The sequence below is a fragment of the Stylophora pistillata genome, chromosome 11, assembly GCF_964205215.1.
Source record: "Stylophora pistillata chromosome 11, jaStyPist1.2, whole genome shotgun sequence".
In the NCBI taxonomy this organism is placed as follows: domain Eukaryota; kingdom Metazoa; phylum Cnidaria; class Anthozoa; order Scleractinia; family Pocilloporidae; genus Stylophora; species Stylophora pistillata.
Window position 1 is genome coordinate 8,705,934 of NC_142529.1, and position 25,304 is coordinate 8,731,237.

The 25,304-nt window shown below is 38.6% G+C and overlaps 2 protein-coding genes across 3 annotated transcripts; both read right to left on the bottom strand.

Moving 5' to 3' along the window:
* Positions 1-3,429: 3,429 nt before the first annotated feature.
* LOC148719891 (glycine receptor subunit alpha-4-like) lies at positions 3,430-15,593 on the bottom strand. The gene is made up of 9 exons (XM_088738591.1): positions 13,542-15,593; positions 11,793-11,874; positions 11,058-11,167; positions 10,229-10,296; positions 9,094-9,302; positions 7,312-7,394; positions 6,715-6,846; positions 5,779-6,164; positions 3,430-5,638 (listed from the first exon to the last, which is right to left on the bottom strand). The coding sequence occupies exons 1-9, from the start codon at positions 13,606-13,608 to the stop codon at positions 5,378-5,380; spliced, it is 1,398 nt and encodes a 465-aa protein (XP_088594717.1). The 5' UTR covers positions 13,609-15,593; the 3' UTR covers positions 3,430-5,377.
* Positions 15,594-15,709: 116 nt separating this feature from the next.
* Positions 15,710-24,174, bottom strand: LOC111337686 (gamma-aminobutyric acid receptor subunit gamma-2). Of its 2 annotated transcripts, none has more exons than XM_088739537.1 (9): positions 23,922-24,174; positions 21,943-22,030; positions 21,131-21,240; positions 20,147-20,214; positions 19,179-19,387; positions 18,509-18,591; positions 17,703-17,834; positions 16,758-17,146; positions 15,710-16,309 (listed from the first exon to the last, which is right to left on the bottom strand). In XM_088739537.1, exons 2-9 carry the CDS (start codon positions 22,002-22,004, stop codon positions 16,046-16,048), a joined length of 1,317 nt encoding a protein of 438 aa, XP_088595663.1. In that variant the 5' UTR covers positions 22,005-22,030; positions 23,922-24,174; the 3' UTR covers positions 15,710-16,045. The 2 variants fall into 2 exon arrangements, with proteins under 2 accessions (XP_088595663.1, XP_088595664.1); XM_088739538.1 differs by having other exon boundaries at positions 15,711-16,309; positions 21,943-22,005.
* Positions 24,175-25,304: the final 1,130 nt, after the last annotated feature.

Below are 25,304 nucleotides of genomic sequence, written 5' to 3' on the forward strand. Positions count from 1 at the left end.
TGGTAATAATAGTCGCACTGTAACAAAATTCCCGGGGAGTTTTAGGCCTTCCGAGCAGAATTTCTAGGAAAACAAATTGTTGGGTGCTCCTGTCTTTTGAGTTTCTTTCGTTGGTTTTGATAGCCAAACATGTACCACGGGTTTGATAGCCAAACATGTACTATTTATATGTATAAATATATCCGATAAAATACGAATGTACTGTTTAACACGGGCAGTTTATAAAAACACAAAACATTTTGAAGTGTGACTAGGTTCCTTTGAAACCAACAGCTTTCTAAGTACACTGTCTGGGATACATGTATACATAATAATTACAGTATTTGTTCTTCTGATGCACCAGGCTTGGTGATATCTGCAAAAGGATATTGTTCATCAGCTTCAAGAAGAGTTCTGGTAAATTTGCAAATGCACCACCTGGCCCCTGGCACCAAACTATTTAACTTGATCTTTCAAGACCTTCGTTCTTGACAACAATCAGCGTAGCGTAATACCAAGTTCAAATAAACGCTGTCTGCCCGACTTTTATCTACTTAGGGGGCCCGACGTTTAATCGAGAAAATACGGTATATTAGTATCAAGTCGTACACAACACCCCTACAAACTTAACAGTACGAAGAAATAAGTTTATGTAGTAAAACTAAAGCTTAGACGCAATCAAAAGCTTACCCATACATATACTTGCCCTTCAGCCTTCATCTGTCTACATTCATATTGAGACTTTGTCTTTGACTGTGAAACAACTTGTCAACTAAAAGACAAACAAGATGATTTAAGTTACTCTATTTAAGTAAGAGTACCAAAAGACGGCTAACGGAGAAAATAAACGCTAATTTGTAGCAAATGCCAAACTTATTTTCTCACGCGTGCGGCTCGCCCGCCAAATTAACGTGGACGACCTCACCTTACAAGGACTGCCGGGAAGTTACACGCATCACGCGCGTTATCTACGCGAGTAGTTGATATTTCATTGTGGTGTTTTGCGTGAATGAAGTACAAGCAACGGCGGCCTATTAAATTAGACTAAAGTTTTTACAGGTTAAATTTGCTTGACATAGCTCAAAGTGGGATAAACGGGGCGTGTTAGAGTACTAATAAAACGTTTCTGGTCCCTAACTTTAGTCTTAGGTCTTTCATTCTCAAGCCTCCCCATGATTTTCCTTCGCAAAATGCACCAGTGACAGGTTATTGTTGCTTGTGAGTTGAAACCAAATTGAACGACAAATACCGGAACACAAGCTTACAGAACCGTCATAGCGCCTTAGTCGAGTGACAACCGGAGACCATTACCCGAGAGTACATCTCCCATACTTTGCCAGGGCCTATGTCACAGGCCTTTTTTTTTTTCTTTTTAGACAATTTTTCTATTATTTTTCCCTCGAACTGATGTTAGTTCCAGTCGTCATCAGTAAATATCTGTTATTAGACTTTCTGTCACTGAGTATATTTACGAGTTGGGCCGTAGGGCTCGTCAAAATACAAACAACGAGTAAAAATACTCAGCGACACTACACAAAAAAACGTCTTATAAGAGATTTATCATCCAACACACCAAATTGTTCTTCAGTGCGGGCGAATTTCGCGGATATTTCCGGAGTACAAATATCGTGATATTTGTACTCGTCTCGCGCGTACAGTTGGATAATAACACGATATATGAAGAAACAAAGCAAAACATTGACCAAACCTTTTTTGCGTCGAAAGTAACCGGTCCCTGCTGTTTGCTGATTGGTTTGTGAGGTTCCCGCGTTGTCTGAATTCGCGAAAAAATCATTAAGAGGGACCTTTTAAAAGCAACGACGACGACGGCAGTGAGAACGTCATTTCAAAATAGTAGTTCACTCTTTCGTAACTATTTTACGATTATTCCTATTAGTCTCACTGGTACAACGTGGGCGAACTACTGATGCGGGAACCAACTTTTTTAGAACAGCTTTAAAACTAAAAGGGAGGATGAAAAATTCACCATCATGGGCTGACGTTCTACACAAAACCTTGAATTTAGGCATTTCACGTTGTTGTTTTGTAGAGGTCGGCGAAGAAATGAAACAAAGTGTATGATGCACGTGCAGAGCCATTTTTTTTTTTTGCTTATTTAACCTATTGTTTTGTGGCATTCTCGTTGGCGTCGTCGTCGTCGTTGCTTAAGGTCCCTAATAGCTCTGTAGAAACGCCGTAACAACAAGGCAGTTGAACAATCCAGGTAAAGGACTCCCGGTGACAGCCCACACATAAACACAGCTTTATGCGCAATGACGTCATCATGAGTAACTGGCATTATAGGGATTCAAACCTCAGGAAATGACTTGATACCTTGGTGCTGAAAGTATTTCATGTTATAGCTAAGTTTCAATATTATTTTATTCGATCGTGCCCACCGCTGGATGCTAAGTTTTCCTTGATTAGTTTGCATAAGATGCTCATGAAAGTAGCAGAAACTACGAGCGGATCATTAACACAACCCACAATTTCTCTATTCGCTCTGGCGAAGGGCAACACTCGCTAACGCAGCTTAAGAAGCTCTTTACGGTAGCCAATTTACGCTTCTAATTCATTGGATAAAACCAATGAGTAATCTTGTAATACCCCCACCTCCCTCCCACCGTCGCAGCATCACATTTGCCCCACCCCCACCCCTCTATACTAGCAGATCTGGTTCAAAGGAATAGAACAAGGTATTTTCAAGACTTCAAATACCCAAACCTCTTGTTTCCCAGAGGAAACTAGAGGATCTGGTTCAAAGGAATTCAACAAGGTATTTTCAAGACTTCAAATACCTAAACCTCTTGTTTCCTAGAGGAAACGAGGTATTTTATTGGCCCAAACTCACAGATCAACGGTAGTCAATATCAACAGCGGTCGTGAGCATGATGGGAAAATATAAAACAGTATTTTAAGATACTTCAACTCATTGTAGTAGTTTCCTGTGTTTGTGAATAATTGTATAGTTCAGCCTTGCAAGGCGTCATACACACCAAGTACATGATTCCGATGCAGGAACTCAGTTAGAAATTTTGTTCATGAGCATTTTATAAATGAACTTCTAGTTGATATTCGTGTTAACTATCCGCATGCGAACATTATTCCCTATTCCCAGGCCCCACCGGTCAACCTTCTCCATTTCACTCAAGCTTGCTCTGAAGGGAAAGGGGTGGGGGGTAGGGAGAAATTCGAACCTAAATTGAAACGAGTTTGACTTCCCTCACTCTTTTCCTAACTCGTATGTAGGTCGACTCTTCATCCATCGGCACTAAGGTGAATCTTTGTAGTTCAATATAACGAAAACCGAAAATGACTTGTTTGAGGAGAAAACTACATCTTAAATGAAAGATTAGTCATAGTTTGATAACAAATGTCTCTCTTGCGGTTCAGTACAGTTTTTGCAACTTATGTTGTGATTTTTTTATAGTTATTTTTATTATACCTGTCTCCATTTATTAATTTATTTCAAAACAATTTACATTTCGACAGATGTTTTCAACAACAAAAGCAATATGCCTCAACTACAAATGCAGCTAAGCTTATTGATCGCTTTTCGATTGAGTATTGCAAAATCAAAACCAATCACAACAGCCAATGAGAACAAAGAAAAATATCTAAAGGACCCAATGGGAACAAAGAAAAATACCAAAATGAACCATTGAGGGAAACGGAAAATACCAAGAGGAGCCAATGAGAACAAAGGAAAATAACAAAATGAACCAGTGAGAAAAAAGGAAAATACCAAAAGGGGCCAATGAGAGTAACAGGAGAATATCAAAAGGAGTCAATGAGAACAAAGGGAAGTACCAAAAGGAGCCAATAAGAACAAAAGAAATACCAAAAAGAGCCAATGAGAACGAAGGAAAAATACCAGAAGGAGCCAATTAGAACTCAAAGTTAAAACCAGGCAAACTCTGTGAAGCGCCGGAAAGTGTAGAAGACGAAACGCCGATTGGTTTGAGTTTCGCACCTGACTGATTAAGAGAATGGCGCGAAATTTTCTAGACCAATCACAGAGCGAGATAAATCAAACAAAATGGAGGCCTGATTTCAACACTCAATTGAAAATGCTCTTCACAGAAAAAGTTATTGCTTCTATTCAATGGCGCTATGAACGCTGACTCTATAAACAGCTAGTTAAAAGACATAATGCCTCTTCTAGATCCCTGAAATTTCACCTTCTGTACCCTTTTTATTACAATTAAGAATGCTTTGAATTGATTTTTACAATGCAGTTTAGACAGTTTTCTTTTTTCGGTGTTATTAGTTCCAAATTTGTCCCGTTTTTTTTTTTCGGCGTTAGAAGTTTAGATTCTGAGACTTGTATTGTTTAGATCAATAGGCGACTGTAGCATAGCTAAACAATCATCTCTCTTGTGAGGATATCCGTAAGACTCTATTAAGCCGTTCTTCATTCCATTCCACGAGGCTAGTTTCCTAAGAGGCGTTTAGCACAATTCCACGATCAAAAGTTAAATTTGCTTTTGTGTTATTTTAGATAAAACCACAACCCACCCTTACAACTTGACCCTTAAACTCTCAGAAATGATTAACACAACTCACTATATTGTTCATACGTTGTCCAGCAAACAGCAACTGAGAATACTCAAACTTATCAGGTAGACTGAGTCATCTTAATCTTAAACCAAATTCTCGTAGCCAATTAAGTGTGTAGTAACTAGAGGGGAGAATTAAAGATTAGATCTTGAGAAATAAATACGGAAACTTTGCTATTTTTTTTTTCTCCCCGGTGTAAAGTTTGTTCAGAATGACTAGATGTCAAATTTATCTACAAGTGGCTTCTAAGAAGTATACATGTTGACCAACAAGTTTTTGTACAAATTACCTTGTGATGTTTATCCTCGTTCCAGAGGCAGATTATCTTTAAAAGATCATCGTCTAGATGGCAAATTTTTCTATTTGCTCTTCCTAAACTTGCTAGATTACGAGGCGAGCCATAGTGGTTTCCAAAATTTGGTTATTCGGGCTTGCCTTTTGGTGTCATGATGAGTCTGTTTGTGTTCTTATATTAAGGCAAGAGAAAATCATGGTAGAGGGAAGGAGGCTTCTGGTCCTGGCCTCGGGATATGTCACTTTCACTCACGTTTATAGATAATTTCGAACGAAAGTACGTTTTTCGAGAAGTCTGCATCACATCTAGAGTTATTTTCTCTTGACTGGAGGTAACTTGTTTCAATTCTTATGGTTGAGCTTTTTCATTCAGGAAACAGAACCGAAAGTTTTCACATGAGAGATTCTGGAGGAGTTTTAACGACACGAAAAATAAAACAAACTCAACCTGTTAACAAAGCTATCAGTTTTTAAGACCATCACGAGGACGCCTGACAAAGGTATAAACCCAAAAGCTTTTTGCCTTGTCTAATTTCAATCATACTTAGGCTATGCCCACCCAATACACAAGATTGAACAAAAGAAACGAGGACGGAAAGAGAAATCTGCAGAGATTGTTCAGCGCCACTCCGAGGTTATCCCTGGTGACTTTTATCGGCAGTCCGCAAAGCTTCTTGGGAAAGCGTTGCGTTAAAAGAGTCCTCTTTTTGAGACCAGACACGCTGCGAACGATGGGATACACTGCTCCTTGAGAGTCTGCCACGAAGTACGAAACACGGCTTCGAATGTCTGGCTCTTCTGGCATCTAGAGTTATGAGAATGATTGAAAGTTAGTATTTAGTGGGCTGTTGAGCGTTAGCCACGTCATTGTCATGTTTTTTCGTGTGAGGCACTTTATTTTGAAAGTGTCTGTTGGTAACTTTTATTTAATGATAGTAAATTTACCTGCATCGAGATCACCTCGGCTGGAGGTTCACCGCTGACCGACCTCGGCGGGCACTGCTGTTTGTTTACCCGTCGATCAAAGCGGAAGATCAACAGACACATGATCAGCGACATGAACACGAAGATGAACGAAGTCATCATGTACCAATCTATCGCCTTCGGGTAACTGACTCGGGGCATGGTACTGTTACTGGAACCTAGTAAAAATACGATCGTGAGCACGGTTGTGATCCCGAGTGCTATTCGGTCGCCGATGTTGTCTCGATCCATCCAGAACACGATCCAGCTCATAATGACCATGATGATGCAGGGAACATAGAAGTTAATGAGGTAGTAACCGATCCGACGACTGAATGTGAAAGTTACTATCATGTCACGGTATTTACCTGCAAGCCAAACAGAGATTTATATCTAAGATTCTCTTAACGATTTTCACAGATGGTCGAACTCGCCAGGCCCCAAAACTGTTACCTGATATTTTTACAAAAGGAAGAAGGTCCATTCTGAGGTCTGATTCATCATGAGGAGTCAGAAATTTTCCCACGCTCATGATTAGACGAAAAACGTTCTTTTTCTGAACTGAACTCAAAATTTACCAACTTGGTTATTCTTTTACACCATCTTTCTTATTTTTTGTACACACATGATGCTCCCAACTCGTTGGTCCTTGCAAAAGCAGGACGTGTGTAACATACTGGACTTCTTAATGCCCCTGGCTCGCCATAAATTCTCCGTGACTCAAGTGCTAGAACATGTGAGCGAAGAATCCGAGGGTCAGAGGTTTCGATTCCTTATGGGTGCTCTAGAATTTTTTTTCTTTGTCCCCATGCTCGTGACTGGACGAAAATACATTTTCCCCTTGAGGAATTATATATTTCTCTCGGTTTAACTTAACCTTATCAGACAGATGAACTAAACCTTTATTTAAGTTTGTACCTGCAACATACTCTACATCGTCGATAGTGTATTCTGTCTTGGTCAAATCAAACTCCGCTAGCTCCATGTTGAGGATGTTTACTGGTTTGGGGTACTGCCATTGATATTCTACCATGTCTCTGGTGAAGGCAACTTGAAAAGGTAACAGCAGCAAACAGAGTGCTTAGTCAGTTTTCTTTACCATACTATTCGAAATTCCTGTTTGTAAATATTAAGAGAGGAGACTGGCACGAGTCCGTTCCGTTTTACGAGTGCCCTTTACGGTCTTTGTGTCAAAGCGACGGACCTCATTTTAATCCTACAGTAGCAGAGGTCTCAGTTGTTTTCCTCTCGTATTTGTTGTGAGTTTAGTCTGCTATCAGCGCACAAAATTAGGCGCCTTTGTTACATGAAAAAGGGGGAGGTTTTTTACGACTAATGCTTAAAATTTGTCAATTTTTACGCCTTACGTCTGTTTTTTTTTTTTTTTTTTCGTGTTACGGTTCTCCTTCAAGGCTTTCCTACGAGGCGGCTTGTGAATCCGCTGGTTCACCTCTCGCACGCCAAGCCTCTTTCGAAAAAATCAAACTAACAAGAACAAACCCTGCTCATACTTACAACTTTCAAGAATCAGGCTACACTTCTGGACATCCGTCGGAAACTTTTGTAAATACATCCGACAGGAAGCAGCTACAACTAACCTGCAACAGAAGAAAGAAATTTCCAACATATTCCTTGAATTCCAATAAGTGATTAACATGTAACTTCTCCCCATAATATCCATAAAGTATTCAGCAAACAGGTGAAGAGAACACTCAAACTTATCAGGGATAATGTTATCTTCACCTACAACAAAATTCTGTAACTAATTTACGAGGACAGAGCTGAATAACGTATACGCATGCGCCAGGTTTTGCCGCGGAAACACGGATTTTGAGTCGTTCGCATGGTTGATTTCCTATTCTGTTGCTTCGAGGCGTTATTTTCCTTGCCGCTTTTCTTTTACAGAACAACCTAAAAAAATTTGGTACACCCCCTAAAAAATTTTCAAAAATTAATTTTTCCTTTAAACCTTTAGAAATAGGAAAGTGCCTTCGACGAAAACAGAGTTCCACGGTTTTAAAGGTCAGCCCTTATTATTTTCCGCTAATTTCGCTTAACTTTAGACTAGGACACTTGAGCCTGCGTTGTTGACCGCATACCCGCTGACCTAGCATCTCATTATTCAGCTCTGTCAAGGACATTTGCAGCAGCTAAAGGGGAGAATTAACAATCACATCATGGGAAGAGGCTGTTCTCATAATACCTGCTACCAAGCTTGGTCAGGTTCCTGAAGAAGTCAATGAGCGGGGAGTGAAAACCTTAAGACTTGTGGGGGGGAGGGGGGGAGGAGAGGGGTTGAACCTGACTGTAATTACGTAGGAATAAAGGCTGATAGTTTCTAAAGAAACTGTTTGGGGCTGCGTCGGTGGGGCTAACGAAATAATTTGGATATATCAACAAAGTTGAAATGGTAAATTGGCCACCGTCACGACTACAAAAGCTCCGACGAAGAGCTAACGCTCGAAACGTCAGCTTTTGTAATTGTTACGGTGGCCAATTTACCATTTCAAGTTTGTTGATATATCCAAATTATTTTGTAATTACATAGATAACAAAGAATTCTGGGCGTTTGACTTCTGAGGTAAATCATATCACTGATAACAGTGATCATCCTAACAATGACAATTATATTGTAAAGATGATGATGGCAGTAGCCAATAAAAGTTAAAATTTAGATTGTGCACAATTCAAGAGCATGATCAAACGCACTTTCTCCATTGAGATTTAAAAGAATTTGAAAATAAAAACGGTTCTCCTCAATACATCCATGAAGCTATAGAAAACAAAAATTAACTTCAAAGAGTGTAAGTGAATTTCTCACATTAAAAGCGCGTCCTTTGGGGTAGTAAAGCAAAATCAAAGAAGTACGTTCTGGAATATTTTTGACACAATTGAAAACTGGCCCAACGTTTCTGTGCTTTTCATTACTTAGCGTTTCTTAATTTTTCATTCGTCGTCTAGAAGAGGGATCCGTTTGTTTAATTAAATCCACTATTCAGGGATGGATCCAGGATTTTTGTTATAAGATGCTCCACTAAGGAATGAAGAAATTGACGGGTGGCGTAAACAAAAACGAGAGATACGGCTTTTATAATGAACACTGCTGAGGATACACAGCCAAAAATACAGCAAGTTTCTATAACCGTGAAATTATAGTAGAAATCAGGTCATCTCCTGCTCCCCTCCTCAAGGTGTGCCCCTGTTATTGCATGTTATTGCACGTTATTGCACGTTATTGCACGTTATTGCACGTTATTGCATGTTATTGCATGTTATTGCATGTTTTCGCTCAATTACCTCGAACTAAAGTAGACTCTACCATCTTTTGAAATCAGAGCCAGTTGATTGTCCTCGTACAGCTTGTAGTCGTTCATGTTTGTAAAGTAGGTGTCTGGACGCCATATTTTCTCCACATCTTTGCCTTTCACTGGCAACGTCCCATCCAACAAATGTTCTAACCTTTTATCGACCCATTCCTGACGCAAGAACATCGATGTTGTAAATTCCTTTTGAAAAAAATAAAGGAGCAGTCACTATTTTTCATCAAGGGTGGGGTGGGAGGGGTTGGAGAATTTTAGCGGGATCACGGGATTCTCAAGGGGAACAGACGGTGGATCAGTCATCACCAATAGAGTATAAAGGGGGGCTATAGAAAATTGACTGTTAACGACGGGGGGAGGGATGGTGATAAGAATGTCACTGAGTCCGATCATTTTGAAAATGGTATCGAAGTGTGGTTTACAGTTAGTTATAAAGCTATTGCACTTGGTAGAAAATTAAGGGGTGTTCTTCACCGGCCTTATGTTGCTATGGGAATTTGATAGGACAGTTATTACTATTTGTTTATTTCGATCTTAATCCGTTGACAAGGTATCATCCTAGTGCAAAGCGGGAGTATTGTCAATTAAAATGCAAGTAAATGACATAGACATTTCCAATAAGCTCATATTTTGTAAGGACAGAAGCATGGCTTATAATTTGAGGAAAAATGACACACAGGACCTTGTCCCAAATTTTAGCAGAACTTACGGTCTCAAATATAGTTTTCTTAACCGTATCGTTGGTGAAAAGAATAGCTTACCTAATCACATTAGAGAATCAGATAGCATTGAAACTTTTAAAAGGAATGTTTTAAGTTTTATTAAGGATAAGGATAATTAGGGCATCTATTTTTATATTTCTATATAGTTTTGCTATATTAATTTTTTTTAATTAGAGGGGGCATCCCTTGTATGGTGCGTCAGCGCTTTTGGTTGTCTCCTTCTCCACAATTTTTCCTTTCATGGTTTTTATTAACCTTAATTGTAATTAATATTAATTGTTTGTGTATTCTTGTGGAGTGAATTTGTAACAAAATAAATAAATAAATAAATAAATAAAAGTACTGACAACTCATCAGCCAATTAATAGTAAAAGAAATATATCTACTCACCATATTCGATTCCTTTATATTTGTAAAAGATTGAACCGCCATGCTGAGTTTTACACGAACTGGATCCCCTAAGGAAAAGATGGATTTTAATTCCTTTTCAAAGTTTGCTTTCTTCTAATCTTCACTCGTCAACACCCTTGTCAGGGGATTTATTTGTCCCGTACGAGCTTTCAAGAGTTGGGAATTGGTCGTGATAAATTCTTTCAACGATATGCATTAGCTATCAACCACTATTTGTCGTGGTAATACTAAGTAAGCCCTTTAGATAAGTTTGTCTTCCAAATGAGAACTTCCAGAGATTCCTTTCCATATAAACTTAAAGACGAGATTAAAATTTCTCCCTTTTGGCTGCCGTATACTTATATTTCCCTGTTACTTAGTGCGGAGAGCTTGACTTGTTATCAAACTACCAAAAAACCCCAGCTGATCCGTTTGTCTCTTTTCGTCTTCTGTTTCCAGAATAGTATCGCCGTGGGAGGTCGGTTGCAGGATTTTAGTTATGTTACAATCAGATTTACTGGTCTCCGTAAGGTTCCGATATATTATTGTGATTCCCCCCCCCCCCTTCCCCTCCTTGGCAGTTAATTGGCAGTCAATTTTATTTAGTCCCTCCCCTTTATACTCTATTGGCTACGACTGATCTCCTCTCCGATTACCCAGAAAACCATGTGATCCCCAGAGAAATCCTTTGACCCCCCCACCCCTCCCCACCCGCGATAAATAATTACTGGTCCCTAGAGTAATTAGGAAGAAGTTACATACTCATCAGTTTTGGAATTAAGACGTTGAGTCACGTAAGAGTTTAAAGAGGCCATTGAAGAGACTTTACCTCCTGCCTGGGGTCTGGCGTTTTTGTCGTATTTTTTTGTTTTCAGAATCTGAACCAAAATTTCCGTGGCATTTGGTATTTCTGTCCTGTCAATTTTAGCTTTCTCGGCACTGTTGGGATAAAAGTTTGCTATACATCAGGATGGATTTTATTTATAGATACAAGCAAGATGCACCTCTTGTGTAAGGGCGTGGCTAAGTGAGGCAACCTTGCACCAGGGGTCACTCAGCCAGGTGCCTCCCGACCCACCTCCTTCTTTGAAACCGACCGAAAAAGCCGCCAAGTGGGGTCTCGGGGTATCTGTGGGGCACTCTCTCGGTGGAGGAAAAGTTAGGTGTTAACGAAGCACACCCCATCTTTAACCCCCCTGGGAAATTTTGTCTACGTCTCTGTTGTAAGGAAAGGGCTAATAATGAGAAAGAATGAGGCGGTCAGGCTTACAAAGTTAATTCAAATCTTCGACAAAATTCTCGAGACGCTAAAGACAAAATAGTTCTATGGAAACAATCAGAAAAAGTGCAGTTACTTTCAGCATTGGTTAGAGGAAGTGTCTCTTGTAACGCCCCTATGAGAAAGATTTTTTTTTCTTTCTTTATTGTCGGAGACTTGAAGTCTGGTAATAAAGTGTCGTCCAAAGCACTTTGTCGAGGGTTGCAGATTGTAAAGGATTTTAGTCGCGATAGCTCCAATAAGGGTAAAATCCATTTGGCTGACGAAATAGAATTCAAGACTTACCATGCCCCGAAATTTGTCATTAAGAGTAGGTACACCAGCCACCTCGTTAGGTAAGTGTCCATTCTGCTGAGTTGAAAATATCCTAGAACGTCAACAGAATGAAAAATCAGAATAGAGAACATTTTGAGGCGTAGAACTTGAGGTAAATGTATCAAGCCACACGAGTAATAACAAATTCACCTAAAAAAAAAAGGGAACGTTAGTGCTCTGCGCGGAACTCTGGTAGTGAGGCACAACGCACCAGCACTAATTTTGTTTTCCGCTGATTTTCTTTTTTCTTTTGTTTTTTTTTTTTTTTTTTTTTTGAAGCATGCACGACGGATTTCGTCGAAAAGGAGGAACTGCCCGAACTTTTTCAGGAGAATTTGCGACCTTGACAAAATAATGATAGACTCTTAAAAAGTGGAGATACCCAGGTCAATTGTATCTTTTGTTCCAAAAAATCAAAGCATATTAATGGTTTGCAAGAGAAAATATTCTCTTGCGGTAGGCGGAAAAGCGTTGATGCAAAAGTGAAACAACGCGCACACAAAATGGACTGGACACGAGTATGATAAAGTAACTTCAGCTTACTTCGCCAAATTACGAAATTTTATCACACCTGAGTAGAAAAATGCCTATGGACTTGATTTTTTTTTAATTTGATTATTCACGAAACATCGAAAGTTAGTATTAGACAGTAAAATGTCTTGCAACGTAAGGTAAAACCAAACAGCGTACATCATTCATTTACATAATTCTATTGGTAACACGAGATTTGGTTAGCTAGTAGTCGTCAAAGTGCGTCAACATTTTACTTTATTTTTAATTTTTTTCCTCATGCGGGATTTTCCGCGATGTTCCCAAGGAAAACATCACAGGAGGAAGGAAAATACAGCATTTATTATTTATCTGTTATGAGATGGTACTATGTATTTATGTTTGTCCTAAAACAGCCATCAGCGCCTTAAATAGACATGCACAGATTCCGTTCAAAATGATTCCATACATGGTAAATTTTCCAAATTAAAGGTAGAAATCAGAGTGAGCTTATCTCGCTCTAACGGTATTAAAACGTTGATTCCGATGATTTTAGCGCGTTTCGTGGTGATGCTGCCATTGGCTGATCAATTACTTTACCTTGTTAGTTATTTCTGATAATGATCTACTTGGGAAGGGCGTATGAAAATCTCTTAAATATTTTGTCTCGATAATGTCTGGAAAAATTCGAGCTTTATCAAAAGCTGATGTCACTGAAGTTGGAGAAATATAAAGTGGCTTGCCACTGAATTCTTTTCGCTTGTCATTTTAATTTCAATGGCGCATGTTTTTCTGAATAAAATTTTAACTTTTCCAAACTCAGCAGGAAATTTCTGTGGTCTCTCGAGAAGCGATATAAAAACTGTGCCCTAATTTGTGTACCTAAACAAGCAAATTTTGAAAACAAAAAGCAAACTTCGAAAACGTTATTTTGGGGAAAAAAATATCTGTTTGAAAGATGCTGTCTGCTTACATTTATTGTAAACTCAAAGTGGCACTGATTTCTTACCAGAATTTTTCTTGTTTTGCTAAGAATATAATTTGCTGCGAGTAGTCAATGTTCTAGTACTCTAGGTTATAAACGCAAAACAAAAGTGTATTTGCAAGTTTAAATGCTAAGAAACAATACTTATTTTCTACCATGAATGGGAAAAATTCATGATCACAGCAAATTTTCAAGCGAACTGCTAACTTTTCTTCTCAGCAAGGAATACCACACCAGGCACTTACCTTTTTGCTCAATTTCACAGCGACAATCCCTGACTCTTTTGGCGAAAAACGGTTGCATATAAAACATTTAACTTTTAACCCATAAGTCTATCCTCAGTCATTGTTTTTATCGGTGAACATCACGGCTTTTACCTTAAATGTGTTAACAATGCACTCTCGAGAAATATGGCGTTCACATCGAGTGAATATTAAATGATACAGATAAACGTACACTATTAGCTTCATTTTGAATCAGCCAAATAAATTACGGGAGACGCAATTGAGAATAGAGGTATTCAAAATTTACATTAGTTCTTTGACCAGAGTTATTAAATATCCACATTTCATAAGGACACCTTCTTGATCCAATTCAACGTTATAAAATATTTATCACGTTCGGTAAAAAGGATGTCCCTGAGTACGTACCGCAAGCAGAAATAACAGCTTATTCTGGAATTATCTCTCCTATGGAAAACCTGAAACGCAACTCTCTGATGACTACAGTAATTTTTTTTAAATTAACTTTGAGAGATAAGCAACACCCCACATAAAATTGATCTGATAATATAAATTGGCTAACTGTTTCTGCTTTTATTTTCAGAAGTTTTCAAAATAAATGTTTGTCATTCGAATTTCGAAATTTTTCTCTATAGAAGTGTAACACTCGCTCGCCCTTCTCTGTTGCATTTCGCCACAATTAATTATTTGTTGTATTTTTACAGCGATGAATTGTTGTTACGTTTCTCTAAATATGGATTCTTGGAATTCCCTCATTATTTGAAGTTACACAAAACGCAAAATGGGATTCAAGTATTTTAATTTCCAACCGAGTTTCTGCATCTCTAACTGAGAATAACAATCAGTTTGAGACAAGAAACAGGGGTTTGCATGGAAAACAACTGATATTCACATTACATACCTGAAATGGGAGTAGCAACTCTCTTTTCAAGATGAATCTAACAATTAAGAAACTTAATATACTAAATACTGCTTGACTCACCCAAAGGAAACTTAAGAAACTCAGCAAGATAACAAGACCTTTTTGACACATTTAATTTATTCGTGGTTTAGACTTCTTTCCTACCTAAGCACAGTGGTATTCGACGATGGAAAACTGTGGCTTTTTCTGTGAGGGAATTAACCCTGTCACTCCCAAGATCCCATTTGCAAATCTCCTTACTGTTTGCCATACAATTCTTATGATGTTAGTTTGGAGAATTTGATATTGGATAATTCCCAGATTGATATTTTTCTTTATTCTCATCACTTGTCAGCTTGATATTCTACTGATATTGTAAGGAGAAATTCTGTCCTGATCACTCAAGGCAGTTAAAGAGTTAAGACTCAACTTACCCTAACAATGCGAAAACGATATCTAAATAAAAGTTGATGACAACAGACAAATACACCAGCTAAGTGTTCTTGTCTTGATAAAACGCCAAATTCTCCTAACTTATGGGCGAGGAAATAAGTAGCAGCTAAAAGGAGAATCTACTTAACAATTATTTCACGAGCGCGCGTTGGATATGAGATGATAGATAGCCAACGAGGCGCTTAGGGCCGAGTTGGCTATAATCATCTCATATCCAACAAACGCCAGTGGAATAATTGTTTTATTAAAAAAAAAACGCCCCCAAGCTAAGATATTAGACTAATCTTCTGGATTTTATTTTGTGAGAAGAAACTGGATGTTACAATGCACAGATATTAGATTATGGTATATTGGCTCATATACCATGATAGTTAAGCCAATAAAAAGTCTTGAATTGCATTATTCAATGATCCAGTTTTTAATAAAATCAGATAATAGGGTTGAAACGGTTCGTTGAAGAACCGCACTTCCAAGAAAGCAAGTAACTGTTGATTAATCCTCCAAAAGCAGTATCTTACAAAACATCCCCGTCTAAAGGGTATTTTTTTTTTTAAGTGATTCTTGTTTTTCATCAGGCTGGCTTGCATTCCGAGAACAATTTACTTTAGCAAAATTTAAATGTGTTTACATGACAAGAGGCTTCTCCTTTTTGGAAAGTTAGTTTTCTACTGTCCCACCCCCCCCCCCCCCTTCATCATCTGTTCCCTCCCTTAGGCTCTTTAGTATCAATATTCCAATGATCTCCACCCCTTTACAGTTAGTTTATTATTGTCCCACCCCCCCCCCCTTTTTATAATCTGTTTGCGATGACTGACCCCTCCCCTCCATTGAAAACCATGTGATCCCCCTCAAAATCCTCCACCCTCCCCCCACCACCACTGGCGCGATAAATAATAATTTGTCCCAAACATAAAACTCCCCAGATGAACAAGCTGGGTGAAACTTGTAGGGTTGTGTATTTTCGTCACGTAAGGAAGGCTAAAAGTCTCCTCATGAGTAGGTGCTGAGAGAGATTTTCACCTCAGGCGCAAAACATGGGCCTAAGTCGCTAACTAAGCAGTCCCAGTCCTCCTCCCATTCTAAAGTGGTCTAAACCATAGAGATTTTTCACACTGTCTCGTTCCCATCTCACTCAAATAATATCGAAAATCTATCAGTTGGCTATCGCCACCCAATACACAAGATTAAACAGAAGAAACGAAGAAGGGAAAAGAAATCTACAGAAATTGTTTAAAATCATTCCCAAGTTTTCCCGGGAGACTCGTGCCGACAGTCCGCAAAGCTTCTTGGAAAAACATAACGATAAGAAACTTCTTTTCTTGAGGCCAGACGTACTACGAACGATGGGATACACGACTCCTTGAGAGTCTGCCACGAAGTATGAAAAACGGCTCCTAATCTCTGGCTCCTCGGGCATCTAAAGTTATGACAAAGATTCAAAGCTAATACGTTATGCATAAGAACCGACAGGGGTTACGAGATAATCTCTGAAATACTTTCTGATACTTCAGCTAATTTCAATGGTTATTCATCATGCCATAGAGGACAAGTATAGAGATAAACAAGAGCACAAAGACCACAAAGTCTTGAGAAAGAAGTTTCTACAATGAGTTGGTCGCACAACTAGCATTTTTTTCTAACGTTGGGTCGCGCCAAGTACGGAGCGCCTGAAAAATTTTACCCTCTCCTCAGTTCAAGATTGAACTAGAGTGAAGTAAGTCTCCATCATTGTTTGAAAAGAAGAGAATATCATAGTATGGTTCAACCATTTTCCCGTCAATTTTACCCGAGATCAATTTTTATGGAATAGAAAGCGATAGGTCGTTGATTATTATGAATTAGCAACTTCAGAGTGATTCATTTACCTGCATAGAAGTTGCTTCGGCTGGTGGTTCACCGCTGACCGACCTCGGCGGGCGCTGCAGTTGTTTGTTTACCCGTCGATCAAACCGGAAGATCAACAGACACATGATCAGCGTCGTAAACACGAAGATGAACGAAGTCATCAGGTACCAGTCGATCGCCTTCGGGTAACTGACTCGGGGCATAGTACTGTTACTGGAGCCGAGCAAGAAAACGATCGTGAGCACAGTCGTAATCCCGAGCGCTATTCGGTCGCCGATGTTGGCTCGGTCCATCCAGAACACGATCCAGCTCATAATGACCATGATGATGCAAGGAACATAGAAGTTAATGAGGTAGTAACCGATCCGACGACTGAATGTGAAAGTTACTATCATGTCACGGTATTTACCTACAAGTAAAACAGAGATTTACATCTAAGAATTTCATAACGTGTTGCACAAATGAGTCACATGAAACTCTTCTGGTATTAATGGGGTAGCTCCGTGGTGCTGCGTCGGTGATGGAGTATTACAAGTTAATTTGGTTTATTCAACTGAGATAATAGGGAAAATTGAATTGGCCACAGTACTAAAGTATCTAAGTTTCGAGCACTAGCCTCTCGTAAGAGCGAATGATATTTTCTATTAATTGATATTTTCAAAGTGGGGTTAGTTCCCTAAGTTTCACATTTAACCTTATCATACAGGCCAGGTTAGCTTCACATATCTATCACAATTCTGGCGTTCCCAAAGCGGGAAAACTGGACTTGTAGCCACTTTAAGTAAAGCAAAGTAAAACTTAAAGCAAGCAAACTACATCGCTCGGGACTAAAACTTCTGACGAAGATCTTTTTTCAGATTATGGGCTCCTGTTACGACAAAAAAAAGAAGAAAATCCTTGAGACTATTATGGTTTTTCCTAGGGAGAACACTCCCTGGGGGCCTTCAGTATATTATATTGGATACCTGCAACGTACTCTACATCTTCGCTAGTGTATTCTGTCTTTGTCAAATCAAATTCTGCCAGCTCCATATTGAGGATATTTATTGGATTGGGGTACTTCCATCGGTATTCCACCATGTCTCTGGTGAAGGCAACTTTGAAAGGATAACAGCAAACTGGCACTTAAAATATTTAGTTTACTTATTTGTTTTGAGTGTCTACCTTAAGAACAGTTGAGAAGGAGGCTGTGGTGAGAGACTGTGTTTCGTTTTAGCGTCACAGCGAAATCTCTGTTATGTGAATCTCGTATTGAGCGATCACAGATCGAGACTACTTTGTAAGTTTTAAAAACAGTATGTTTTGGCAATTATATTGATTTGTCATTTTTTTCTTCCCATAAAACTGTCACATTCGGAAGGTTATTGTTTACTCAGTCTGTTACATATGGAGCTTTTCTAATTAATCAAAATATTGCACAGTTTACTAAACATGTTTCAGCGGACACCGTGCATTAAGAAGACGCAGGTACAAGGTCCGCGTTTGTTTACAGCGCCTAATTTATATAGTAATAGTACCTCGTGGATCACCAATAAATTTTGCAAGTTGCGGCTTAGTACGTAGTTTCTCAACTCAGTCCACCGCAGCAAATAAGTAGAGCGCATCAGTGATGATCGAGCCTTAGCTGGCCAGCTATGCGGCTCTACCACAAGCCGGCTTGTATACTCATAATTTGACCTCTTGCCAGTTCCGCGAGTCAATTATCGTGTTTAAAAAGAACATTCAAAATCAAGAAGCCTCACTCAAAGCAACAATTCCAGCTCATACTTACAGCTTTCAAGGATTAGGCTACATTTCTGAACATCCGTTGGAAACTTTTGTAAATACATTCGACAGGAAGCCGCTACAAATAACCTGCCACAGACGAAAAAGCATTTCTTACGTATGAAGTTCATTCCCTATATATCAAACTGTCTTTTTCTCTCCACATCGAGCGTTCGTACAGCTGTTCTCAAAAGGCATGCTTTTCACTTTGGCTGCGTCTCTGAATGAGAAAGTTAAAGCAAAAATCCAAAATATTGTTTTGGGGGGTGGGGGTGAGGAGACCGTGCGCTACTGTTTAACTCTAGCCTCGTAACCAGACCTTCCCCGGCCAAGCAGGTGTACATAGAAGGTAGGATCTGGGTGAGAAATTATTTGAACTCTAATGCGCTTTACAAGGAGATTAAAGAGATTTACCAGATGAAAATGGTGCTTTTTTTTAAGTCTGTATAAAATTACAAGGCCACTCGTGCCAAACTAAAATTTAAAGAGTAAAACAATGAACATTTCCTGAGATAACAAATGAGGAGAACTTCAATAATGATATACGTTTTAAGCATTTTTAAGTGGAGTTACAACTTTCTTGCGCAGTTCAATAGGAAGCGTTTATCATTTTTCGTCGCCATTTTGGGAAAAGAGCTGTTCCTTCGTGTCCGCCATTACATGATTTCTCGGTTTACCTTGAACTATAGTAGACATATCCAAATTTTGATACCAGAGCCAGTTGATTGTCCTCATACAACTTATAGTCGTTCATGTTTGTGAAGTAAGTGTCTGGACGCCATATTTTTTGTACATCTTGGCCTTGCACAGGTAACATTCCGTCCATATGATGCGCTAATCTTCTGTCATTCCATTCTTGACGCAAAAACATTGATGTTGTGAACTCCTATTGAGAAATAAATGAATTTCATTGCTCTTGAAATGCCGATTTCACACTACGATAAGTCTGTGGCCCATCAGGCCGGCGCTTGACTACGGTTTCCGTAGTATGAAGCGACTAGGAGTATTTCTACTCCCCTCTGAATGGGATACTAGTCCATTGCAGGGTTATCCCCCAGCATTAACTTCGCCGGTACCCATTTATACACCTGAATGAAGAGAGGCACTGTGAGAGTAAAATGTCTTGCCCAAGAACGCAACACGATTTCACTCTAAAGATGAAAAAAGTCCTCATCTATAGGCTTCCGTTTACCGTATTCATGTTTCTCGTATCCGTTCCTAACAATGATCTGTTCAAGTAAAGAATTATTGATCCTCGCAGATGAGCAGTCATGGTTATTACAAAAATTGTACGAAAAAAGCTTTAAAAAGTGCAGGTTTCGGCCCATGCCTTCCAGAACTTTTCTAGTTGGGCGCCACTACCAACTGCATGAGCTGAAAATCCACATGATGGGTGGGTAGGAAATTTAAAGGTTCTTTGTTCCCACGAAGGAATCCGATCACAATCATTGAAATTGAATAAGAATTTTCGACATGCGGATGATATTCAGTTAAAGAAATGGTCCACGCAAGTGAGTTAGAATTTAAAAAAAAATTTGCAGAATAGAAGCCTGAGAAGTGAATTTCATCACAAGTATAGACAAAATAACACAGAAAATAAAACCTAAAGCAATAAGATGTAAAATATATGAAACAAATTACCCACCATATTTGATTCCTTGATGTTCGTAAAAGATTGTATTGCCATGCTGAGATACACTATAACTGGCTTTTCTAAAGAAGTAAAGATCGATTTTAATTTGTTATCATTTTAGTGATGCTTGGCCGGGGAAGGTCTGGTTACGAGGCTAGAGTTAAACAGTAGCGCACGGTCTCCTCACCTCCGCCCCCCAAAACAATATTTTGGAGTTTTGCTTTAACTTTCTCATTCAGAGACGCAGCCAAAGTGAAAAGATTGTATTGCCATGCTGAGATACACTATAACTGGCTTTTCTAAAGAAGTAAAGATCGATTTTAATTTGTTATCATTTTAGTGATTCATCGATTTTAAAAGATTACCATTGTTGGAGGGCTAATTACAAATCTGTCACGCCGGAGTATTTAAGAATTCAGACCGTTTCGTGACTCCTTTCTCATCAATATCACGAGGTAACGCAATAGATATCACTGACTTGTTTCCATGGTAACACCAAATTAATTAGCCCTCCAGAAATATTAATGTTCCAGAGGAGATTTCCCAGTGATTTCTCTTCTTATAAATCTCAAGATATGATGACAATTTGTCCCTTCTGGTTTTCACATATATCCCTATAACTTCTAGTTTTTGAAATGACACCCCCTGCTGATCAGCTTGTACATTCTCATTACCTGTTTCTTGGCTTATATTTGGATATTTTGGGAAGAGTTTAAATGTTGATCAGTTTTGGAGTAAAGAAGTAACCTGCAGGGCAAGCTTTCCTTCTCTTTTTTTTTTTTATTAGTTTCTTTTTTTTTTTTTTTGCTTCCTTCTAAACTAGCGGGAGCGGCGCTAAGGCGAAAACGAGCGACAGGCTCGTCTTTTTCTTTACTTCCTCTAGCCCTATGTCCTCCCGCGGTTCACGCTCTTACTTCATACACAAAAGGAAACTAAAAGGACGGTTACACATGTTAGTTAAAGCAACAATTTTCACAGATAATCGGAGAGACTTACGTCCTGCCCGGGGTCTGGCGTTTTTGTCGTAATCAGTTTCTTCTAGGATATTATCCAATATGAACGTGGCGTTGGCTATTTCTGTTCTGTCAAAGTGAGATTTCTCACTGCTATAATCAAAATAAACAACAAATTAGTTAAGATTCCTTTAACAGAAACAAACATATAAACTTCAGTTGTTCAAAGTTGTGGCTAAAAATTTTAGCTTCATATTCACAGATGTCGGAGTCGGATACGATCCGGCGAAAATCAAACCGACGGAATCCAAAAGCAGGGCTCAGATGCAGCTCAGTTGGGACCCCGTCCCCTGTCATTTGTATCATTGGATTCGTAAGCCAACGGATGGCCTAAAAACTCGCATTATCATTGGTTGGATCTTCCTGCTTGCACCTCTTACAATCTATTTTCACTCGCTCAAAAGAGTTAGAGCGCTGAGCAGAATGAGAGGAGAATTGAGCTGATCTGATTCTTTCGACTCCTCTTAACAAGAAAACATCTACAGCAAACAAGACGCAACATTCTCGAGTTATGCCGAAGTGAAGATGTCGTACAGTCAGAAACAGGTAACGCATCAGTCGAGCTTTTGGCGAAAATCTTAGAGTCAAATAAAGTTACGGTTTTCTTCTGCAACTTTTTACCACACATTGCCGAAATAACATTTTAAACTCCCTAATAGTGAGACCCCTCTCGTTGGCTGCTGTTGTTAAGTCAGATTGAATCGTGAGAGAGAATGAGTAGATGAGAAAACACTCTCGAGAACTCCCCATAATAATGGCGAGTGTGCAACTATATCTAGTAATTCAAGGACTCACCAATTTCCATAATATTTCATTAATAGGAGGGGTATGAGCCATCTCTGTAAGAATGTATCCATACTGGAGAGAAAAAAATATCCCAGAACTAAAATATGAAGATAAAAAAAACAAGAAAAAAATACGTTGAACATTTTTCAACAAAGTAAGAAAAATACATGGACAATTTTTTACTTCTAAAGGTTCAAAGTTTCAAAAGGTAGACCAAAACACACAGTACTTGGGATAAAACGCTTTGAATGAGAATCTGAAATAACTTTCATACTCAATTATATAATTTGCAGCTTTTCCCCCATTTTTCACCGTCTCCAACAGTAGATTTCTAACTCACTGGCAGATTTTCAATCTCAGCGGTGATATAAAAATTCACGTCGCCTTTCTTTGCATCATGTCTATGAAAGCAGAAAGACTAATCATTGCTCAGCGGTTTCCCGCTGAACTTTGTAATTCCCGTCAATGGCCTGTTGATTTCAAGAGGCTTTACCGAGCCAATCACTAGCTAGAGCTCATTCACGTAGACAACGCTAAACTAACTTTTTCTAATTGATTATTTCCAATCCGAGTAAAAGTTTCTCCATCCCTGATCCCTTCCAAGGCCTTTCATAAGATGTTTCCGTTTTGGTTCTTTGTCAAGCCAACAAAACACCTCGTGAATGTTTTTTCTAAAGTGAAGGTATTTCTAAATGTTGAGCGCTAAATGTCTACTTTCTTCCAATAAGGAATCAGAGCTCGGGGCATGAAATGATTAAGGGACGAGAGAAGATTAGGACGACATAGGGTGTGTCACGTCTTTGCGCCTTCTCGGCCTAGACCCTTATCTTCAAACATCATGAAAAATGATGATATGGATACACAGACAATACAAACCAAACCAAATCCAAATAGCTTGAAATATTATCTACAGAAAATTTTCAGCAACACGAAGTTTAATTAACTCGTCAACGTCGCTGCACGTCAAAATGTTAGCTTACATCAACCTCATTCCCAGGGTCCTCACGAAGGAGGACGATGGAGGACCCTAGGCACGCAATTGTGCAGACTTTTCATTATCCCTCCCGCGGGATTTCCCGCGCTGTTTCAAAAGCCGAACATAACTGGGGGAGGCAAAACTACAACATCTATTTATCCATCAGTTTTGTGGTAGAATTATATAATTTTAAAATTTGTCCTGAAAAAACCATCAGCGCCTTAAGCTAGACACGTAAAGATTCCGTCGAAGATAATTCCATACATGGTAAATCAGTTATCCAATTTAATTGTAGAAATCAAAGAAAGCTTATCGCGCTTTAATGGTGTTAAAACGTCAGTGCGTTGCGTTGTGATGCTGCGATTGGCTGATCAATTACTTTACCTTGTTAGTTATTTGTGATAATGATTCACTTAGGAGGGCAAAAGAAAACATTTCTAAATATTGAGTCTCTGTATTGTCTGGAAAATTAGAACTTTATCAGAGCTATTTTGCTTTGGTCGGATTTTTAGCAGGTGTTGTCGAACTATTTTCAACCTTACGTTTTATTTAGCGGCGCATGTTTGTACAAATAAATTCGAAGTATTCCAGTCGATTTCAATCGCAGCATGTGATTTCTGTGGTCTCCCGAAAAGCGATACAAAACCCATTCCCTAATTCATACATTTTTTTCGAAAACCAAAAGCAAAGCTTAAAAACCTATATTATATAAAAAATGTCCGATAATAATGAAGTTTTCGCTCAGAATCATTCTAAACTAAAAGTCACGAGGTTTTTTTTTTTCTCACTTTTCTCTTCATTACGATGGCGTTATAATTTTGCCGACTAATTGATTTTATAATACTTTAGATTTTACGCGACGTAACTGCATCATTCGCAAGTTTTAAGGTTAAGGAATGGTTCCTTATTCAACCATGAAGTGGAAACCGCTAAATTTTATCTTTACTATCACTTCCCAAGTCTATTTCTCTATTTCTATAGCTGCAAGTAACAATCTACAAAGCAATCTTACCTTTTGAGGAATTTCAAAGCGATAAACCACAACTCTCTTGGCTAAAAACGGCCGCAAATGAAAGATATCGCATTTAACCAGCAATTTTTTCCCCCAGTCAACGGTTTTAACCGTGAAAATCACTGCCCATATCTTAAGTAGCTCTACAAAGCGCTCTTGAAAAGTATGGCGTTCGAATGAAGTGAAAATATCAAATGAATACAGATAAAACGAAGGCTATTAGCTTCATTTCGCATCAGTTAAATAATTTGCCAAATAAATCACGAGAGACGCTATTGAGAATAAAAGTAGTCAAAATTTACATAAGTTCTTTTATTAGCCAAAGTTATTAAATATCTGCATTTCATAAGGACACCTTCTTGATCCAATTCAACGCAATAAAATATTGACCTTGATCGGTTAAAAGGATGTGCCTAAGTACTTGCCGCAAGCACAAATAACTGCCTATTTTGGTGTAATCTTTTCCATGTAAAAATTCAAACGCAACTCTCAAATGACTACAGTCAATTTTTGAATTAAATCACAGATTAGCAACTCCTCGGACAACTATGGACTGATATTCTTAATTGGCTAACTATTTTTTTTTATTTTATATTTTTCTTGTTTTTTTGTTTTCTTTTTTTTTTCAAAAGTTCTTCAGATCATTCTTGTCACTTTCCTTTCAAATAGTGATTGTTAAAGCGAAACATTTTTCCAGCGCAGTTCGACTCATTTATTTTTGGTTGAATTTTATTGATGAAACATTGCTATAGAAATCTCGTTCATTCCTAGAACTTCCTCGTTATTTAAGTTTACCTAAGCTCATTATGATTTGAAAATCAAGTTTTTTAATTTCCAACCGAGTTTCTTCGTCGCTTGCTAAGAATAAAAATCATTTTGCTACAAGAAACAGGGGTCTGCATTTGACAAAATTGTTGTTTATATTACACAAATAGAATGACAGCAAAAGCTCTCTTTCACTTGAATCTACCCATTAAGAAAATTATTGAAATAAATGTAGCTTAAAAACACCCAAAAGAAAGCTAATTTAGGAAACGGACATACCTATCGCCGGGGGCTGTTGGAGAATTTGAGTTGCGTCATGATAACACTTTACCTGATCCCCTCAGACTCTGTAATATTGTTTTGATCTCCAGCCCCCTCATTGGTAGTTAACTGGCAGTAAATTTTCAATAGTCCCCCTTTACACTCTGTTGGGGACATTATAATCGGTTCTTTACTTGATGAAGATATTGAAATGATATTGACTCATTTAGGAGACATGCACGGTCTATATTTCTTGCCCAGACAAGCATTAGTGACAGATCCAGGGGGGAGTTCCGAGGGGTCTATACTCTCTCCTCTTCAAACCCGTGGGGTATTAGTGGCAGATCCAGGGGGGAG

What these genes read in the sequence shown, in the direction of transcription:
- LOC148719891 (XM_088738591.1), bottom strand. Translation starts at nt 13,608, where the DNA reads ATGTTTTATATGCAACCGTTTTTCGCCAAAAGAGTCAGGGATTGTCGC. An exon ending in ATATAAAGGAATCGAATATG is followed by an intron (nt 9,303 to 10,228) that starts GTGAGTAGATAT and finishes TTTTTTCAAAAG; the next exon opens with GAATTTACAACATCGATGTT. An exon ending in CCGAGGTGATCTCGATGCAG is followed by an intron (nt 5,639 to 5,778) that starts GTAAATTTACTA and finishes TCATAACTCTAG; the next exon opens with ATGCCAGAAGAGCCAGACAT.
- LOC111337686 (XM_088739537.1), bottom strand. Translation starts at nt 22,004, where the DNA reads ATGGATACATTCTTACAGAGATGGCTCATACCCCTCCTATTAATGAAA. An exon ending in ATGAAATATTATGGAAATTG is followed by an intron (nt 21,241 to 21,942) that starts GTGAGTCCTTGA and finishes TTTTGATTATAG; the next exon opens with CAGTGAGAAATCTCACTTTG. An exon ending in ACATCAAGGAATCAAATATG is followed by an intron (nt 19,388 to 20,146) that starts GTGGGTAATTTG and finishes ATTTCTCAATAG; the next exon opens with GAGTTCACAACATCAATGTT.